Source organism: Dendropsophus ebraccatus, chromosome 9 (assembly GCF_027789765.1).
Source record: "Dendropsophus ebraccatus isolate aDenEbr1 chromosome 9, aDenEbr1.pat, whole genome shotgun sequence".
Lineage (NCBI taxonomy): Eukaryota > Metazoa > Chordata > Amphibia > Anura > Hylidae > Dendropsophus > Dendropsophus ebraccatus.
The window spans coordinates 115837191-115859060 of NC_091462.1; the positions used below are offsets into that span (position 1 = coordinate 115837191).

Consider the following 21870-nt stretch of genomic DNA (forward strand, 5'->3'; position numbering starts at 1 on the left):
CGGCTCTCCTGGTCATATTGCACAAACTTTGGAGAGACCATGCTGCGTGCAGACCTCCCTCAGCTCATTCTCCTTATCTGTCGCCGTATGAACACTCAGACTCCAACCCATGAAAGCATTTGACGTGTCTCGGTGCCATGCTAACTCTTTCATTTAGAATTTAACACATTTGTCTCTCAGCTATCTCTCCTGATCCCCCCGTACACATACCCACCCATCTCCCCTATATGTATGCATTCTGAATGGGGAGTGGGTGAAAGCCGCTGCCAGATATCTCTGCCTTGAGCTTATCTTTCCAAAAACAAAAGGATCAGATGAAATCCACTACTCTCTCTCTTGATTATTGGGAAGCCACCAGAGACATTGGATGGTCAGCCGGTCCTGCTGAAAGCTCCGCATGTGCGGCTGCCTCTATAGTATGTTGTGTTCAGTGCAGACATAGACAGCACAAGTAAGCTCCATAGCGTGACCAACCTTTAGTCATAACATTTTTTGTATTTTTTTCACAGCCTTTGGAAGATGTTCTTCATCTTCCTCCTTCTCGTGTCCCCTGTGTCCACCCATGGTCCTCCTCCTCTAACCTATGCCTGCCGACCAGCAAAGATTGAAGAGTGCAAGAAAGTCCCCTTTGTACCGGGCCACACTCTTCTAGGTGAGGGACTAGACATTGTGACTATGAAGAAGAAAGGGTCCTATGTGCTTAATCTGCAGAAATTCGTCACATCCGAGGACACCTGCACGGTCTGTAGCAACCCCTACATGAACAAAGCCTGGCAGAAGCTGCCCCTAGGGGTGGTGGATTGGAGGCCCCAGTCAACGTGCGTCAAGCAGATCAGCGGGGAGACATCACGGTCTACGTCTTCCCTGGCCGGAGAATCTGCATCCGGCATTGAGAATAACTGGGAGGTTGGGCTCGAGCTTCACCACAAAGGGGCAGATGCCAAGATGGTGTTGGCCGGATCTCAGTCCCAGCTGGCCCAGTTTGGTCAGACAAAGAGCAGTGGAGATCGGTATACCTTCATCAGGCATTACCTAAACTGCGTCTACTACGGGTAAGATGTCCTCAGAGAGTTAAAGGCGTACTCCGGAAATTAATGTTTTTTTATACATTGCTTTATTACTTTGTAATATAAGGTCATTAAAAAGAAAGTGTTTTTTTTTTTAATTCATTCATCAATTTACATTGACCACTGTAGAGGGTGACACAATGCCCTCTGCTGCCACCAATGTTTGTTTCGGGAACTTCAGGGCTGTCTAAGCTGCTTCCCTCTCCCCAGCTCTGATCCAGAGCTGCTGCACCCAGGACATTGTTGATAGGAGTGGGATACCGCCTCCTTGTGTACTGTATGTTGTCATTAGAATATACAGTACCCAGGGAGGACGCTGCCTGTCACTATAGCTGTGTATGCAGCCTGGGTACTGTATATTCTAATAAGTATCGCTGTGTCAGTACAGGGGACTGGGAACTGCAGGGCTTAGACAGCCCTGCAGTTCCTGATACAAATGTTGGTGGCATCAGAGGAGCATGTGTGACTCCCTTACTACTGTATAAACAATCTATAAACAAATCTATAGACAAAAAACTATACATTTATTTTAATGGCGTTATAGTACAAAGAGTACAGAGCAATAAGGTGGTATTAGACGGGCTGATTGGGGCCCGATAATACCTGTAAACGAGCGCCGATCTGCTAGATCGGCGCTCGTTTGCTGGGCCTATTACACGGCCCGATAATCGTTTAACAAGGGCTGCAAGGACATTGTTACCGATGTCCTTGCAGCCCTTGCTTAAACTATATACATTACCTATCCATGGTCCAGGGCTGCTCCTGCGGTCCGCTTCTCCCCGGGTCCCGTGCGCTCTAGCTTCAGAGCGGCCTGTCAGCCAATCACTGGCCAGGACCGCCGCGGCCTGTGATTGGCTGAGTGGCCTGTCAGCTGACAGGCTGCTCTGAAGCTAGAGCGCGCGGGACCTGGGGAGAAGCGGACCGCAGGAGGAGCCCTGGAGCGTGGATAGGTAATGGATATCGCTAGGCGCTGGCCGCCCACCGCTATTACACGTAGTGATGTGCGGTCGGCACCCGACAAATATAAATTCTAACCTATATCAACGATCAGCCAATGACAACGATCATCGGCTGATCGTTGTCTTTATTACACGGAGCGGCCGATTATCGTTCCGTGTAATAGTACCCATAGTCTGCTGTGTACTGAAATGCTCTGCAGAATCTCTGGATGGGGGACTGGTAGAAGTGTTGGGGGAGGGGAGTAGACAGGACGGGAGGGATATGATGAACAACTGAGGAAAAGCAATGCCTTCTGGGAAGTGTAGTACTGAGCAACTTATCAACAAGGAAGTAGTGAGTATACATGGTGGTGGGGGAGGGGATTACAGACCCACAAAACAACTGGATTATTGGTGGTCTCAGAACTGGGGCAGACTGCTATATCCTTCTGCAGTATTTTTTTTACCCTTTAAATTTTTTAAATGTATCAGAGTGTTTTCAGTCTCACTCCACTGTATGGGTGACATAGCAATCCACAAGACCAATAAAATATGTGATTAATTTATCATCTATCACTTAACAAGGGGTTCTAGTGGGTATAGTGTATAGTGTTACTGACCTAGATAAGAGAACACTCCACACTAGATACACGGATAAGAGTGCGGTCAGGATGCTGCCTGCAGGAGGGTAGAGATCGGAGAGGATTTGGGTCAAACTACTGGGCGATCATATACATAGAAAACCAACTCCGGTGACAGCGCCTTCGACTCCCACCGGCTGGAGAAGTTTGATGCAGCTGTAGAGAGAGTCCTGGAGAACGTGGATACAGCCATAGACCATAGGCTTCATCCATGTTTTCCCGCTTCATCCAACTTCCCCAGGCTGCGGGAGTCAAATGGTGAGAGCAAACGTTGCCAAACCCGAACAATTTGGCACTAGACATAATAAGCTGAATCTCTAATGACTATTGTCTTCTTCCAGCCTTCGACTGACACATTTGCCTCCACTGAGCCGCAATTTTTATAAAAGCTTAAAGTCCCTGCCGGCTACGTATGACACAAAGACCCAAGAGAAATACAGACATCTGATAGCCACCTATGGAACCCATTACATCAGCCAAGCCAATGTGGGAGGTGAAGCACAACAGGTCACCGCCATCAGGACGTGCCATGCGACCATGGACAGCGTGTCCTTAGATGAGCTCAAGGACTGTCTAAGTATCGAAGCCTCGGCTGCCGTCGCCGGCAAAGCTGAAGCTAATGCCAAAACCAGCGCCTGCAAAGAACTAAGCAATAAAGCCAACCATGGAGAAAGCTTCCACCAGACATATAATGAAAGGATCTGGAAGGTAAGTGGACAGGAGGCTTCCAGAAGAAATGACCACAATGTTATTAACTCCATAGTAGTTAGGCGGCTGTGAACCCAAGAAGGCCCAATAACGGTCTCTGTCTGTTGGGTTTGATCCAGTAGACAATGGTTCTTGTCCCGGTGTCCTCTTCCCTTCTGGGCATAGCTCAGGGTTTTCATGGCAGCTAGCATTAGGACCATGATTACTGTAGGACCCACAGTACAACATCTTGAATAATACTGACTGGCACTAGGACCCTTTGACTGATTTAACTTGTAGGTAGAGAGAACCGTAGGGTCGAAAGCTCTAGCGTGGTATAAGAATTAATTTTGTCATCTAGTGTTGGCTTTGACTTGATACCTTCCTTTTCTCCTACACCTTTTAGATCACCGGTGGGACGATCACTTATGACCTGCTCTCATTTGACTCCAAAAATTCAGACAGTGCTTCAACCTTCGAGAAATGGATGGAAAGCCTCAAGACGGATCCTGATATTGTATCGTACTCTCTGGAGCCCATCCACAACCTTGTTAGATTCAAAGGACCCCAACGAGAGAACCTTAGGAAGGCCGTGAGTGACTACATCTTGGAGAAGGCTCTCCGGCAGAACTGCTCCTGTCCTTCAGGTTCTGTGCCGAGTCCCGGAGCGGAGTGCTCTTGTATCTGCCAAGGAAATGACCACAGGAGCTCAAACTGCTGCCCCTCTAAGAAAGGATTTGCTAAATTAGTGGTGACTATAGAAAGTGCCGCCAATCTTTGGGGTGACTACACGTCTAAGACTGATGCCTATGTGGTAGTGAGTTACGGGTCTGCCAAAGCTCAGACCAGCACTATCTGGAACAACGATAACCCAGCATGGAAGGACCGCTTCAACCTGGGGATCTTGGAGCTGAGCGATGCCCTACCACTGAAGGTTGAAGTTTGGGATGAAGATAATAAATATGATGATGATCTTCTTGGATCTTGTACAAAGAATGTGAACAGTGGCGAAAAGCCCGAGATCTGCTACCTGCAGCATGGGAGCGTGAGCTTCACGGTGAGTGCCGAGTGCGTCCCCCACCTCACCGGCCACCTCTGTAGGGACTACGCACCCTCCACCAACTAAGGATATAGGGACCAAAATATCAAAGTATAGACTGCTATACTTCACCACACATAACAACCGGACACCTCAACATTGCCTCAACGTCATCTCGTGATACATCTGTACCCCAGAGCGAAACTTCTGGATAGGAGCGCAAATTCTTATCGTCTTAATTGCTATGTAACAAAATAATGGGCACTTTCTTTTTATACATTATTATTTATTTTTCTGCAAGAACTTTCTGGAAGGTCGGGGGGGGGGGGGGGGGGGGCGGCCATATTGAAGGCATGGACCAACATTCTGAATTGCCAGCATAGGGGGTTGCCCCTCACTTCAGAGGTCAGTGAAGCTGTATACTATATCTAGGTGTATAGTGTTACTATCCTGCGTCATATAGAAGCACAATACAGTAGTCACTAATTCTTTGTTCTCTACTGATGAGATAACTGCTGACCCTGCCCTCTAATGATAATGAGATGACTGCTGACCCCGCCCTCTAATGATAATGAGGTGACTGCTGACCCTGCCCTCTAATGATAATGAGATGACTGCTGACCCCGCCCTCTAATGATAATGAGGTGACTGATGACCCCGCCCTCTAATGATAATGAGATGACTGCTGACCCCGCCCTCTAATGATAATGAGGTGACTGATGACCCCGCCCTCTAATGATAATGAGGTGACTGATGACCCTGCCCTCTAATGATAATGAGGTGACTGATGACCCCGCCCTCTAATGATAATGAGATGCTGAAAGAAAGAGAGCAAAAAACGGCACCGGCGTCTCGTGTAACACCTTGGGATAAATCAAATGATGGATAGGGAGGTATTGCGCTCACTTAAAAGCCACTTGGGCTTGATGCGTATCACCCAATATGGGTTGAGATGCGTAGAGATGTCCTGGTCCCAGCCGCTGCTAAGCTAGACGTACCGTATCGTACCGTACCGTATAGGAATATAGTGAAGTAAAAATAGTGAAAACAGGTCCAAAGGCTCCAGCGCTGCTACTGTAAGACCATCACGGGACTCCAATAATTTTGAGATCAAAGTGGGTTTTATTTCAAAACAGAGCATGAGGTTAACATGTTTCGGAAAAAAACTTTCCCTTCCTCAGAACCAGTATGCATGTCATTGGATACTATAACAGTCTTTGCTTTTCTGACATTTTACGACTTATTTAATAAAATCTGCTTTGAATCGGAAATTGCCTTTTTTTCGGACTTTAACTAAACTTTATTTAGCCCTTTATGTTTTTTTTTTCCAATTTTCTGCCATACTGAATTGGTATAAGTCATATAAGACCATCAGCAATATGAGAAAGAACCCCGGCCTTGAGGTGCCATGATGATCAGTGTCCCCCAACTCCAGTCCTTAAGGACCCCCAACAGGTCATGATGTGAGGATATCCCATACACAAATGGACCGACTATAGTTATATCACCTGTGAAATACTAAGGGGGGGGGGGGGGATCCTTCAAGCCTTACCTGCTGGGAACGTTGGTTTATAGGGAACGAGTCATTCAAAAGAATTCCATTTTACTATCTACTGTATAACACCGGTGTCAAACTCAGGCCCCCAGCTGTAACAAAACTACAATAATCCTCATGCCTGGACAGCCATAATAGCATGATGGGAATTGTAGTTTGACAGCAGTATGACACCCCTGATCTATACGATTAAATAATCCTAAGTCTAAAACTAAGCTGAGGCTTCCTGCTCTGTCTGTGATGATAAGGAGGAGTCTGCTGGAAAGTGATCTGTACAGCATTGCAGCATCAGGTGACACCAGTAAACTGAGAAGACAATAGCAGCTCAGCCTTCCCCTCCCCTGATGCAGTGATGCAAGATGGCGGCTTCCATAACAATTTACAAAAATAAAGGGAGGGAAAAAAATTAGAGAGTTAGAAAATAGTTCAGAAGTAGAAAGTAGATTAGAAGGGGGGGAATCATGTTTCCATATCCGCCTCATCAGCAAAAAAAAAAAAAAAAAATTGCATTCCAATTCAAAAGAAATGAAGTTCATCCGGCCAGTACTGCAGTACCAGCCGGTGTGAACTTCATTGACACCTGCCGTTCTGCTGAATGGCAGCCTCACAGAATGGCCAGTGGCATACTGTGTGTGAACCCGACCTTAGGTTGACTGGTAGCAGTAAGGGGCCATATGGTTTCTCTGCTGCCACCAATGGCTGTGTTGGGAACTGCAGGGCTGCTGTAGGTCTGGTCCCGGCACAGTTACACATCACTAGGGCTGCTGCATGCAGGTACTGAGCCTCCCCTCATCTCTATATTCAAAATTATGTAACTTTATGAAAGTTTAGGAAGAAATCTTATTCTCCAGAATACCCCTTCAAAGAGAATGGTATAAAGGGTTAACATGAGGTTACTTCATAGTAAGGAGTCTTATAGGAGGTTGTGTGTCTGATATTTATTACTCTCATACATAAAATATAAAAGTACGTCTTATTATGCAGTAAATCTTATTTTATGTTAAAAAAACAAATAAAAAATCCCAACTTTCTGCACTGATTCTTCATTTCCAGGATCTGGACTTGATTTCGATGAAACCCGCCCTGACCGAACCCGTGAGGGTCTGCCCCAGCGCCTGCCCCAGCGCCTGCCCCAGCACCTGCCCTAGCACCTCCCCCAGTGCCTGCCCCAGTGCCTGCCCCAGCACCTGCCCCAGTGCCTGCCCCAGCACCTCCCCCAGTGCCTGCCCCAGCACCCCCCCCCCCCAGTGCCTGCCCCAGTACCCCCCCCCAGTGCCTGCCCCAGCTCTCTCCAGGCGAAACAATCACAGACATTGCTATAAATTCTGCCATTTATTATAGTGCAGGTTTTCCAGGATTTATAAGCAGTTTGTGGTGGTTGTGGAGCTACACACCATAGCTGTGTAAGAGTTAATAAGAAACATTAAGGATGATAGCATTTAGAGGGGACCTGTCAGCAGAAAAAACAGGGGTGTAAATAAGCCCATGGCTACATAGAACTGGTCATCACGATTCCAGACATACCTTGTTTAGCTCCATAGTCCTTTCCAGTGCTGAGATAGAAGCCTTTTTTGTTATTATGCAAATGAGGCTCAAGTGTCCAGGGGGCGTTTCCCAGCACAGCAAGAGCCCATGTCCTTCTTATACCACCCACAGGCACACTTGCACCTTTTTACCGTTTGACTGATAGCTACTAGATAAAGAGGCCATGGGCCGGACTTACCTTGGCTCTTGCCTTGCATGGGAACGCCCCCTGGACACTTGATTTGCATAATAACAAAAGGATTTTATCTTAGCACTGGAAAGGACTACGAGGATAAACAGGGTATGGCTGGAATCGTGATGACCAGCTCTATATAGCCAGGGGGATTATTTCCTGCTGATGGGTCTGCTTTAAAACATAGAAAACATTTAATAAAAAATGCCTCTAAAAACCATATAAAAGCCACATGTGACATCACAGACATCGGATATATATATACTGTATGTTCAATAACCTTCTGACGTCTCAACCAATACGATCAATACACGGTTTGCACTTATTCTCCCTGTTACAGTAAAAAATTCTCCTGCTAATAGTGGTGTGCCAGGCATTTTTTAAAATGAAAAATAAAATTTCCTTAATGAATGAGAATGAATAAGCGCAGGTTTATTAAATCTGTGGAAAAAAGAAAAAATTGCACAACTTTTTCGTTCCACTGACCAGGTGTAAACCAGGAGTTTTTCTGCGCGAATAAAAAATTTTTTGCAAAATTCCCGGAGGTTTTTGCCTGTAACATATCAATTGGCTGAACAATGCCCAGACCCCCCCTCTCTCTATGGATGATGACATTTTTTACCTCTAGTTCTGTAATAAAAATCCTTGCATCACGTGACATGATGAATGAATCACATGACTTGTAAGGAAATAAATACAGGGGACACATTGCTGATACTAATACACAATACACTGAAAAGCTGCCAGAAAGAAAGAGTTAAAAAAAAAAGAGTTAAAATTGCTGGCAATTTTTTTTATTTTTGATTGCCGTTTTTGACTACAATGCCAGAAACACATTGTAAATGGACGACACATGTACTACATAGAAGAAAGATTTCTCTCCTCTCAGATCCATTCCTGGCTTTGTATTCAGTAATTGTAATTAAAAACCTGACCATGTTAAGGCTATGTTCCCACAATGTATTCTTGCTCAGTATTTTGCAACCAAAACCAGGAGCGGGTTGAAAACACAGAGAGGCCATGTTCACACACTGCTGAAATTCAGTGGATCGCCGCCATTTAATGACACATGATTGCTGCTATCTTAAAACAATGGCCGATCCACTCAACTTCAAAAGTGTGTGCACATAGGCTTTCTGTGTTTTTAATCTACTTCTGGTTTTGATTGCAAAACACTGAGCAAAAAAACTGTGTGTGAACATAGCCTAAAGGGGAGTTGTCATCTTGTAAATGCAGTTCATGTCATAGATCGGGAGGCGCTGAGCAGTGTGATACCTAACTCTGTGGGTATTTATTTATTTATGTAAATCTGAGCTCATTTTGGGCTAATGGTCAAGTGGGCGGTCCTACTCAAGAACTAACAGTTTTCTTCCCCTATATATACACACGTGGCCGTCAATCACCGAGTAGGACCACCTACATGACTACTTAGATTTACATGAATAAAGGACAAGGTTTACTGGATCTTTCTCCATGTATCTATATATCAATCTACTCAGCTCCTCCTCCTCTACAACACGACGCCTGCAGATTGGACGGCATTTTCCATGTGACTCAGTTTCCTTAACCCTATGACTTCTATTTATTGGATTTTGGATGGAAAAGCACATTGTATAGTCATTCTGACTAGAGATGACCGAACATCGGGAATTCTTAGGTTCGATCGAACTGGAACCTTCTTGAACCTTCGTCATTTGATTCCCCATGCCTTCCCGTTCCGTGGGGAAGGTGGAGTAAGCTCGAGTACCGCCTGGAAAAAAGGGACACAGCCTCGGTAATTGAACCTAAGAATTCCCGATGTTTGATCATCTCTAACTCTGACCACATGAGGTTCCCTGACTCTACAGCCCAGCTCCCTGCTCTCCGTAGTGTACCCGATATGGACAGTCCATGTAATGCTCTTCGATGTTCTTGGACCTGAATTCTTCCTGAATTTGTTGTTCTAACTTTTGTACAAAAAAATCAAGATAGTAAGAGCATTGAAGAACATTCGAAACTGCGACATTGAATTGAGGATTGGGGTTATGGCCTCCTTCTAGTACTGACCACACAGCTGCCACTAGGACCCCAATATCCCAACTCCTCAAGACTTCTGGGTGATTTAGCTTTTTCCTGATGTCACTTATGACTGAAGAAATGAGGTCATTCAGTAGAGTTTGAATTTTATCTCTATCTGTGTATCGGTTACAGATTTCCTCGGGAGTGTCCACTACTGGAGTGTGATGGACGCACCTCAGCCCGTGTGAACCCGCAGAGGGCATGCTCCTCGTCACGGTGCACATATAGTTTGTAAAATCCCTGACAAGATTTTGTTTGAATGTTTTCTTGACCTTTAGCTCCACCGCTGGCTTCAACCAGTCTTGACAATATTTTTTGGTTATAATTTTATCGCATTGTGCATATGTTAGGTAATTTATTACTTCATCCCCTTGATGGCTCATGGCCATGGCACACTTCTGTAGGAGGTCATTCTGTTTCATCTGAAAAAGTGGAGCAGATTGTGCCAAGATTTGGAGCTTCAGGTGTAACTCAAACAGGGTTGTGTAAGACATGGCGTCCTCGCGGGTCACTTCATTGACCATATTCAGGAGTTCCATGCCATGCACCGGGTCATAGGCTGTTTCTGAGGCAACCACTTTCTGAACATACTTCTTAGATTTCTCCAACAAGAACTTGGTAACACTTTTCCTTTTACTTTGGCAGGCCACACAGTTCTCCATGTGGTTACACTTATTCAAAAGCCAAGATTCATCATCATATGTTGCATGATATGTGAAACTTGTTGGATCATAGTCTGACAACTTTGTGATATTGTGGATCCTTTCAGTGATGAAGCTCCCTTTGGTCCTCATATCTCGTCTTAGAAGTTGTAGAAATTCATCCTCAATGTCAGAATGCTTCATTGTCATGGACTGATATTTGGCCACTGCATTCTTCCAGTAGACTGTGGCATCAAAGTTGGTTTCCTCAGGGTCCAGTTCTTCTTGGGCAAAATCTTCCACAATTATATTTCCTAACCCACGTTTTAAAATGACAACCTGTGAACACTTGCTGGTGTAGTGAGCTTCGAGCTGAGCTTTGAGGCTTTCAACTCTTCCCATGAACTCAACTTTAAACTTGTTTGCTATATGGGAATATATGTCTTCGGAGCTGTCTGAGAAGTGGACCTCTAAAGTCTCCTCCACCACCCTCACCTCTTCATTCACCATTCTCAATGCTTCTGGGACTAATATGTTTGGGTGAAGTTGACTAGGATCCTGTGAGAAGATCCCTCCTTCTCGGGACGTCCACCACCTGTGCAGTTTCCTACGCAGGTTCCATTCCAGTTTCAGGAACCTTTCATAGAGTTCACTGTAAACATTTTCCTCGATAATATTTTTAAACCTGAAGATGTGATTTTCGTGTTTCACTGAATTATATAAAGCTTTGATATCTGCAGCAAAGTTTTGCACATGGCGAATGTTGCCCCGTTGGGACTGAAGTTTTATAATATGGAGCAGGTGACGCTTCAACTCTACAACCTTCTCACTGTAACAAGAAGTTTCCAGTTTAAATGGAGGAATAACCCAGTAATTCTTCAATGTGTTACATTCGATGGTGATATGATACTCGGGGAACCTGCCGCTTTTATCTGTTTTTGCACCTAGATGTAAGAGTTCCTCATCTTCTATCTGGGGTTCTTCCTCAGAAGATGCTCCTTCTATATTCTGATAGACTAACAGATAGTTGGGCTTTTGCCCAGTTCCTTTCATCCTTAGTAATGCATGGGTCCCAATCTGCATTATATCCTTCATTTCCGAGGTGCTTCCTAAAGCCACGTTGATTATGGCAATATCACTCAACCCAATAACCAATGTCGCTAACTCATTGTCATGATCATAACTTTCCTCCACAGAAGCCCCATCAAGAGATCGTAATCCATCACAGTCAATCACCACAAGGAAGTCACAGCCCAAGTCTCTCTCTTCCACCTTAATAAGATACATCAAGGTTCCTCGTGTGCCCTGTCCAGGAACCATAGGAAATTGTAGGCCAAACATGGTGTTCAGCAAGGTGGTCTTCCCTGTGCCCTGAACCCCCAGTATGGATATTACTTTTATTCTGCATTTGCCTCTTGTTCTGCTATCCAGCTCTCTCAGGACATCAGTGATCCAGTTAGGGTGGATGCTCACTGTTTCTCCATCAATAAGTTCAAGCGGAATCCCCTGCAGGAGAAGATCGACAGCTGCCTTAGGAAAATTAGCACAAAACGATTGACTTTTATATATCTGTCCGATCTTACAGGTGATATCTTCTCGTATTGTTTCAGACAACATGGTGCTTGAAGACAACTTTTTGGACAACATGAGATCAATGATCCACATAATGTGGCCGCTTGTGGTGTCTCCATCAATGAGTTCTGGTACAATATACTGCAGGAAAGGCTCTACACTTGTTTTAATAAATTGATCACAGAACAATGTAGTTTCATACATCTGTCCGATCTTACAGATGACATCTTCTTGTATTGTCTCAGCCAACATGGCGCTTGGACAGAATTGATGGAGCTGTATCCATCGTAGGAAATATTGTTGGTCTACCTTGTTCAGGTAAGTGAATGCATATTGTAGATTTGTCCTTATATCACAGTTATCATGATGATATTGATCCACCTTTAGCTTACACAGTTCCCTGTTTAGCATGGACCTGTAGTCTTCTGTGCGAAGTTCTCCTTGGTCTAGCAGGCGGTACAACTCTTTTTCGCTTTTTGCAATCTGTAGTTTTAGATGTTGTTGCTGCTGTACGTATCCTGTGTTACATTGTGTTGTACTTACAATATCGTTGAGGAGGTCCAGAGAGTGTAATCTACCATACTCACAGCCAGGTTGGTTTTCATCAACACAGAAGTCAAATTTTGAGGCTTCCACCGACATCTCGCTCAGCTTGAGTTGTTTTGGAGATTTTTGGATTGTGTCCTTCAGGATAAATTTTAACTTTTCATCAAATTTCTCATCAGATTCCATCAGAATGTTCTCACTTAGGCCAAAGTCTGAAAGCAAATGGCCACCATACTGGCTTGGGTCTTGGTTGAATTGGCCTTGGACTATGAAATAGCAATTGGTGTTGTTGCCCTTGGCGCGTATTATCGGATCCAACTGTTGGGCGGTCATATTCTCTATAATTATGAAGACTGCACAGGACACTTGTGTTAAAAAGGAGAACTGCTTCATATTGGACTGTAACTCTCCATGGAGATTGGTTACTGCGAATGGCTTTTCGTATGGTCTCAAGTCCATTTGGTCATCAGGAAAATACCAGGATATTTCCACCAAACCATTTGAGATCCGTCTTGGTATATTCCCCCAGCTCATCGCTCTGTGAATAGAACTGTTCTCATTTCTCTGTTGGGTTGTAGTTAGAACTTGATTGATAATCTTGGCTATAGACATACATCTACAATCCCCTAGACTTACAAAGGAAAAGACCGGCAAAGACATATTCACAACACTCTCTTCCGTCAGTTTCCTCTGGTCAGTCAATGGTTGGGAAAGGCTCTTCGTAACACCTCTCAATGCCCACAGCAAAAAGGTGCCATGTGTGTCCTCCCCAGCAGGAAGCAGCAGAGGGAGAGGGACCTGGCACATGGACATCCTCTTTAGGATCTCTTGTCGTAAAAAATTGTCTGAGCAATGGAGAAGACCACAGAGGACGTCTAGAGGATGGACAGATTCCAATATGGTGCTTGATGGGTCCTGCTCTCGATTACCTTGGGCAGCTTCATGGTTGAAGTCGAAGCTTCTGAAAGCTTCTTGGATGTTTAATGCCATGAGATGTCTTAAGAAATGCATAGGGATGTCCTTCATGGACTGGCAGGAAGCATCTGACAGATCTTTACATCCAATGCTTTGGGCATCTGACAGGGTTAGCTTGCCTCGTAAATATTTACCCAGACCCAAATCTTCAATCACCAGCTTAAAGATCGGCAAATCTGGGAAAATAAAAGGTGAGACTGTAATAGTCACCAGAAACAGCTCATCACCAAAACAGCCCATCCTACCATCATGCGGTGCTGTAGTTGGGGTATGGTGGTATAGTTGGGAAATGGTATGTAGGCTGGGTATGGTGGTGTAGTTGGGATATGGTGCTGTAGGTGGGGTATGGTGGTGTAGTTGGGAAATGGTATGTAGGCTGGGTATGGTGGTGTAGTTGGGATATGGTGCTGTAGGTGGGGTATGGTGGTGTAGTTGGGATATGGTGCTGTAGGTGGGGTATGGTGGTGTAGTTGGGATATGGTGCTGTAGGTGGGGTATGGTGGTGTAGTTGGGGTATGGTGGTGTAGTTGGGATATGGTGCTGTAGGTGGGGTATGGTGGTGTAGTTGGGATATGGTGCTGTAGTTGGGGTATGGTGGTGTAGTTGGGGTATGGTGGTGTAGTTGGGATATGGTGCTGTAGGTGGGGTATGGTGGTGTAGTTGGGATATGGTGCTGTAGGTGGGGTATGGTGGTATAGTTGGGAAATGGTGTGTAGGCTGGGTATGGTGGTGTAGTTGGGATATGGTGCTGTAGGTGCGGTATGGTGGTGTAGGCTGATCCTGCCCCGTGATTCCTGCCTGTGATTCCTGCCCCGTGATTCCTGCCCTGTGTCTGCTGTTTGTGATTCCTGCCCCAAGATTCCTGCCCGTGATTCCTGCCTGTCATTCCTGCCTGTCATTACTGCCCGTGATTACTGCCTGTCATTCCTGCCTGTGATTCCTGCCCCGTGTCTGCTGTCCGTGGTTCCTGCTGTCTGTAATTCCTGCCCCGTGTCTGCTGTCCCTGGTTCCTGCTGTCCGTGATTCCTGCCCGTGATTCCTGCCTGTGATTCCTGCCCCGTGTCTGCTGTTTGTGATTCCTGCTGCCCATGATTCCTGCCTGTGATTCCTGCCCCGTGTCTGCTGTTTGTGATTCCTGCTGCCCATGATTCCTGCCCATGATTCCTGCCTGTGATTCCTGCCCCGTGTCTGCTGTTTGTGATTCCTGCTGCCCATGATTCCTGCCCATGATTCCTGCCTGTGATTCCTGCCCCGTGTCTGCTGTTTGTGATTCCTGCTGCCCGTGATTCCTGCCCATGATTCCTGCCTTTCATACCTGCCTGTGATTCCTGCCTGTGATTCCTGCCCTGTGTCTGCTGTCCGTGGTTCCTGCTGTCCGTGATTCCTGCCCGTGATTCCTGCCTGTGATTCCTGCCCGTGATTCCTGCCCTGTGTCTGCTGTCCGTGGTTCCTGCTGTCCGTGATTCCTGCCCCGTGTCTGCTGTCCGTGGTTCCTGCTGTCCGTGATTCCTGCCCCGTGTCTGCTGTCCGTGGTTCCTGCTGTCCCTGGTTCCTGCTGTCCGTGATTCCTGCCCCGTGTCTGCTGTCCGTGGTTCCTGCTGTCCCTGGTTCCTGCTGTCCGTGATTCCTGCCCCGTGTCTGCTGTCCGTGATTCCTGCTGCCGGTGACTGCTGTCCTGCTTCCAGCCGTGACTCTTGCTGTCTTCCTACCTGCCTATGTGTCTCCAGCTGCATCTCGCCCGCTGCCATGTCGTACCACATTACTGTATATTTTATGTTGTTTTGTGTCTTTTTGTTTCAGACCGATTAATGTTCAGGTGACAAGAAAAAAGGAATATAAAAGGGGAAGTGACCTGGGTGAGAATTATTACAAAGTATTACGCTACGAGGAAGGTTATAATCGCCCAATGGTCGCTGACTATTACTCACCGGCATCTCTCTCATTCAGGATTCGGGAAATCCGAGGAAACAAATGTTGGTTATTCTCCAGGTTTTGCAGGAACTTTTCACAAGCTTCTTCCCCTCCGTCCAGTAAAATGTTCAGGACTTCCTGTACTTTGTCTCGCTGATCATCCGTCTGATCCGGAGCGTCGTGTCTCAGGGTGTACTGAAGCATCGTTTCCATCTCTTGTTCCAAGCTGGTCAGATTTGATTGTAGAATCTTCTGGAACATGTCGCGCACTCTCTGGGTGGAGCCCATATCTGTACAATGGGGAGGAGACAGGTGAGTGGGGCGGGGCTTGTCATCTGATGGACACAATGTGACGGTGGGCGGGATATCTGTACTATGTTACGGGACTTATCGGAAGCTGCACGTTACGTCAATGGACCACGGTTATAATATGGCCGCACAGCGGAAAAACAACAGACTGGGCGGCCACCTCGGCCGTTGCTCCACTCTCTGTGGGGGAGGGCGGTGCTCAGAAGTGTGTGACGGCCCCTTAGAGAATGAATGGAGTGGTCAGCAGGACTGGGCGGCCACCTCGGCCGTTGCTCCACTCTCTGTGGGGGAGTGCGGTGCTCAGAAGTGTGTGACGGCCCCTTAGAGAATGAATGGAGTGGTCAGCAGGACTGGGCGGCCACCTCGGCCGTTGCTCCACTCTCTGTGGGGGAGTGCGGTGCTCAGAAGTGTGTGACGGCCCCTTAGAGAATGAATGGAGCGCTGATCTCATCCATGTTCTCAGGATCAGTGGTCGGTCTCGGCGGCCGCACCCTCAGAGTTCAGCTCCTGTGCATAGGGTTAAGCTGGGATGGGAATGCCCCTTTAAAGGGAAGCGGCCATTTTATGTGACTTTTCAGTGAGTCTATACAGGGGGACTCTAACCCCCTGTATATTATACCGTATATATATTACCGTTATATAAGTTATATGTCATTTCTCAGCAGGTTTCCCTCCTGCCGGCTCCATGTACTGGTGGGTGTAGACTGGCTGCTGTGATGTCCCCATACACTGCACAGGTATCAGAGCGGGATAACAGAGCCAGAGTGCCCCCATAACAGAACCAGACAGAGTGCCCCCATAACAGAGCCAGACAGAGTGCCCCCATAACAGAACCAGACAGAGTGCCCCCATAACAGAGCCAGATAGAGTGCCCCCATAGCAGAGCCAGATAGAGTGCCCCCATAGCAGAGCCAGATAGAGTGCCCCCATAGCAGAGCCAGATAGAGTGCCCCTATAACAGAACAAGACAGAGTGCCCCATAACAGAAAAAAATAGAGTGCTCCCATAGCACAGCCAGATAGAGTGCCCCCATAACAGAGCCAGATAGAGTGCCCCCATAACAGAGCCATATAGAGTGCCCCCATAACGGAACCAGATAGAGTGCCTCCATAACAGAACCAGATAGAGTGCCCCCATAACAGAGCCAGATAGAGTGCCTCCATAACAGAACCAGATAGAGTGCCCCCATAACAGAACCAGACAGAGTGCCCCCATAACAGAGCCATATAGAGTGCCCCCATAACAGAAACAGACAGAGTGCCCCCATAACAGAGCCATATAGAGTGCCCCCATAACAGAGCCAGATAGAGTGCCTCCATAACAAAACCAGATAGAGTGCCTCTATAACAGAGCCAGATAGAGCGCCCCCATAACAGAACCAGACAGACTGCCCCATAACAGAGCCATATAGAGTGCCCCTATAACAGAGCCAGATAGAGTGCCTCCTTAACAGAACCAGATAGAGTGCCTCTATAACAGAGCCAGATAGATCGCCCCCATAACAGAACCAGATAGAGTGCCCCCATAACAGAGCCAGATAGAGTGCCCCATAACAGAGCCAGATAGAGTGCCCCATAACAGAATCAGACAGAGTGACCCCATAACAGAGCCAGATAGAGTGCCCCCATAACAGATCCATATAGAGTGCCCCATAACAGAGCCAGATAGAGTGCCCCCATAACAGAGCCAAATAGAGAGCCCCCATAACAGAACCAGACAGAGTGCCCCATAACAGAGACAGATAGAGTGCCTCCATAACAGAGACAGATAGAGTTCCCCCATAACAGAGCCAGATAGAGTGCCCCCATAACAGAGACAGAGTGCCTCCATAACAGAACCAGATAGAGTTCTCCCATAACAGAGCCAGAAAGAGTGCCTCCATAACAAAACCAGACAGAGTGCCCCCATAACAGAGCCAGATAAAGAGCCCCATAACAGAGCCAGATAGAGTGCCCCCATAACAGAGCCAGATAGAGTGCCCCCATAACAGAGCCAGATAGAGTGCCTCCATAACAGAGCCAGATAGAGTGCTCCCATAACAGAGCCAGATAGAGTGCCCCCATAACAGAGCCAGATAGAGTGCCTCCATAACAGAGCCAGATAGAGTGCCCCCATAACAGAGCCAGATAGAGTGCCCCCATAACAGAGCCAGATAGAGTGCCTCCATAACAGAGCCAGATAGAGCCCCCATAACAGAGCTAGATAGAGTGCTCCCATAACAGATCCATATAGAGTGCCCCATAACAGAGCCAGATAGAGTGCCCCCATAACAGAACCAGACAGAGTGCCCCATAACAGAGACAGATAGAGTGCCTCCATAACAGAGACAGATAGAGTTCCCCCATAACAGAGCCAGATAGAGTGCCCCCATAACAGAGACAGAGTGCCCCCATAACAGAACCAGATAGAGTTCTCCCATAACAGAGCCAGAAAGAGTGCCTCCATAACAGAACCAGACAGAGTGCCCCCATAACAGAGCCAGATAGAGTGCCCCCATAACAGAGCCAGATAGAGTGCCCCCATAACAGAACCAGACAGAGTGCCCCATAACAGAGACAGATAGAGTGCTTCCATAGCAGAGACAGATAGAGTTCCCCCATAACAGAGCCAGATAGAGTGCCCCCATAACAGAGACAGATAGAGTTCTCCCATAACAGAGCCAGAAAGAGTGCCTCCATAACAAAACCAGACAGAGTGCCCCCATAACAGAGCCAGATAGAGTGCCCCATAACAGAATCAGACAGAGTGACCCCATAACAGAGCCAGATAGAGTGCCCCCATAACAGATCCATATAGAGTGCCCCATAACAGAGCCAGATAGAGTGCCCCCATAACAGAGCCAAATAGAGAGCCCCCATAACAGAACCAGACAGAGTGCCCCATAACAGAGACAGATAGAGTGCCTCCATAACAGAGACAGATAGAGTTCCCCCATAACAGAGCCAGATAGAGTGCCCCCATAACAGAGACAGAGTGCCTCCATAACAGAACCAGATAGAGTTCTCCCATAACAGAGCCAGAAAGAGTGCCTCCATAACAAAACCAGACAGAGTGCCCCCATAACAGAGCCAGATAAAGAGCCCCATAACAGAGCCAGAAAGAGTGCCCCCATAACAGAGCCAGATAGAGTGCCCCCATAACAGAGCCAGATAGAGTGCCTCCATAACAGAGCCAGATAGAGTGCTCCCATAACAGAGCCAGATAGAGTGCCCCCATAACAGAGCCAGATAGAGTGCCTCCATAACAGAGCCAGATAGAGTGCCCCCATAACAGAGCCAGATAGAGTGCCCCCATAACAGAGCCAGATAGAGTGCCTCCATAACAGAGCCAGATAGAGCCCCCATAACAGAGCTAGATAGAGTGCTCCCATAACAGATCCATATAGAGTGCCCCATAACAGAGCCAGATAGAGTGCCCCCATAACAGAACCAGACAGAGTGCCCCATAACAGAGACAGATAGAGTGCCTCCATAACAGAGACAGATAGAGTTCCCCCATAACAGAGCCAGATAGAGTGCCCCCATAACAGAGACAGAGTGCCCCCATAACAGAACCAGATAGAGTTCTCCCATAACAGAGCCAGAAAGAGTGCCTCCATAACAGAACCAGACAGAGTGCCCCCATAACAGAGCCAGATAGAGTGCCCCCATAACAGAGCCAGATAGAGTGCCCCCATAACAGAGCCAGATAGAGTGCCCCCATAACAGAACCAGACAGAGTGCCCCATAACAGAGACAGATAGAGTGCTTCCATAGCAGAGACAGATAGAGTTCCCCCATAACAGAGCCAGATAGAGTGCCCCCATAACAGAGACAGATAGAGTTCTCCCATAACAGAGCCAGAAAGAGTGCCTCCATAACAAAACCAGACAGAGTGCCCCCATAACAGAGCCAGATAGAGTGCCCCCATAACAGAGCCAGATAGAGTGCCCCCATAACAGAGCCAGATAGAGTGCCCCCATAACAGAGCCAGATAGAGTGCCCCCATAACAGAGCCAGATAGAGTGCTCCCATAACAGAGCCAGATAGAGTGCTCCCATAACAGAGCCAGATAGAGCGCCCCCATAACAGAGCCAGATAGAGTGCTCCCATAACAGAGCCAGATAGAGTGCTCCCATAACAGAGCCAGATAGAGTGCTCCCATAACAGATCCATATAGAGCACCCCCATAACAGAGCCAGATAGAGTGCCCCCATAACAGAGCCAGATAGAGTGCCCCCATAACAGAGCCAGATAGAGTGCCTCCATAACATAACAGAGACACATGTATATATGTATAGAGTAGAGAGATGCTCGGACCCCCTCTCCCCTCTCCTGGCCTATGTGTGAGTACAGCAGTTGCCCTGTGATATGTGCGGTGTACCTCCAGGGGGCGCCCCCTCCATGCCTCCTCCAGCTCAGGGGGATCTCTCTGTCCTCAGGGTCCTGCAGGTATTCAGTCCCTTCTTCTAAGATGTCCCAGGAGAGACTGAAGGAGGTAACGTCACCTGTAATATACTAATATACACAGAGCTCCTGCGGCTGATCCAGAGGGGGGGGGGAGGGAGAGTTTCGTTTCTACCAAGGAGGAAGTTTCCTATTACATTTACATCCTAATAGAAAGGAAACCTAAGTCAGTAATGAAAGTTATAGCAGAGCCGAGCGAGCGACACCACCGAGCGACACCACCAAGCGACAAGACAGAGCGACAAGACAGAGCGACACCACCGAGCGACACCACCGAGCGACAAGATAGAGCGACACCACCGAGCGACACCACCGAGCGACACCACCGAGCGACAAGACAGAGCGACACCACCGAGCGACACCACCGAGCGACAAGACAGAGCGACACCACCGAGCGACACTACCGAGCGACACCACCAAGCGACAAGACAGAGCGACACCACCGAGCGACACCACCGAGCGACACCACCGAGCGACAAGACAGAGCAACACCACCGAGTGACACCACCGAGCGACAAGACAGAGCGACACCACCGAGCGACACCACCGAGCGACAAGACAGAGCGACACCACCGAGCGACACCACCGAGCGACTCTACTCACGGATCAGTACACACATTATCTATAGTCAGAGATATCACTGTGTTCTCTGTGGTGTTACATAGGACTGCAGGTGACATCTACTACATTATCTGTACTCAGAGATATCACTGTGTTATCTGTGGTGTTACATAGGACTGCAGGTGACATCTACTACATTATCTGTACTCAGAGATATCACTGTGTTATCTGTGGTGTTACATAGGACTGCAGGTGACTACTACATTATCTGTACTCAGAGATATCACTGTGTTATCTGTGGTGTTACATAGGACTGCAAGTGACTACTACATTATCTGTACTCAGAGATATCACTGTGTTATCTGTGGTGTTACATAGGACTGCAGGTGACTACTACATTATCTGTACTCAGAGATATCACTGTGTTATATGTGGTGTTACATAGGACTGCAGGTGACTACTACATTATCTGTACTCAGAGATATCACTGTGTTATCTGTGGTGTTACATAGGACTGCAGGTGACTACTACATTATCTGTACTCAGAGATATCACTGTGTTATCTGTTACATAGGACTGCAGGTGACTACTATATTATCTGTACTCAGAGATATCACTGTGTTATCTGTGCTGTTACATAGGACTGCAGGTGACTACTACATTATCTGTATTCAGAGATATCACTGTTATCTGTTACATAGGACTGCAGGTGACTACTACATTATCTGTACTCAGAGATATCACTGTTATATGTGATGTTACATAGGACTGCAGGTGACTACTACATTATCTGTACTCAAAGATATCACTGTGTTATCTGTGCTGTTACATAGGACTGCAGGTGATACTAGTTGTGGAGACGCTGTAGCGGCCCCTTCCAGACACTTGGCGGCTGCCCACGGACCCCCGTTTTTACTGGTAGATTGGTTTTCCGCAGGAAAAGCCTTTGTTATTCTGTGTGTATGCAGGCCTGTACTTAGAGTTCATGCTGCCCTAGGCACTTTTCATGCTGAGGCGCCCCCCCCGGCACTGGCTGGTTACATGCATGGTATATACCCTGGCACTTGTGTGCCGCTCTGCTTGATGCCCGCTGTTCTCATCAAACAGACGTGATGGAGGAAGGAAGGAGGCCGGGGACGTCTTAGTTTGGGGACTGGTTCTGTCCAGTGTTGGACTGGGGGACCTGGGGCCACCAATATAGAACCAGT

The 21870-nt window shown here is 47.2% G+C and overlaps 2 protein-coding genes across 4 annotated transcripts in view; one reads left to right on the forward strand and one right to left on the reverse strand.

The window, feature by feature from the left end:
- The window catches only part of LOC138800560 (perforin-1-like), a 44391-nt gene extending 39715 nt beyond the window's left edge, over positions 1–4676 (forward strand). For both annotated transcript variants that reach the window (XM_069982328.1, XM_069982327.1), the window contains exons 2-4: positions 510–1052; positions 2988–3354; positions 3740–4676. In XM_069982328.1, coding sequence (XP_069838429.1) covers positions 520–1052; positions 2988–3354; positions 3740–4459 — 1620 coding nt within the window. In that variant the 5' untranslated portion in view covers positions 510–519 and the 3' untranslated portion in view covers positions 4460–4676. The remainder of the gene's footprint in view (positions 1–509; positions 1053–2987; positions 3355–3739) is intronic.
- A 2790-nt stretch (positions 4677–7466) lies between these two features.
- Positions 7467–20103, reverse strand: LOC138801625 (up-regulator of cell proliferation-like). Of its 2 annotated transcripts, XM_069984641.1 has the most exons (3): positions 20019–20103; positions 15365–15637; positions 7467–13612 (listed from the first exon to the last, which is right to left on the reverse strand). In XM_069984641.1, the coding sequence occupies exons 1-3, from the start codon at positions 20038–20040 to the stop codon at positions 9486–9488; spliced, it is 4422 nt and encodes a 1473-aa protein (XP_069840742.1). In that variant the 5' UTR covers positions 20041–20103; the 3' UTR covers positions 7467–9485. The 2 variants fall into 2 exon arrangements, with proteins under 2 accessions (XP_069840742.1, XP_069840744.1); XM_069984643.1 differs by lacking the exons at positions 15365–15637; positions 20019–20103 and adding an exon at positions 15146–15163.
- Positions 20104–21870: the final 1767 nt, after the last annotated feature.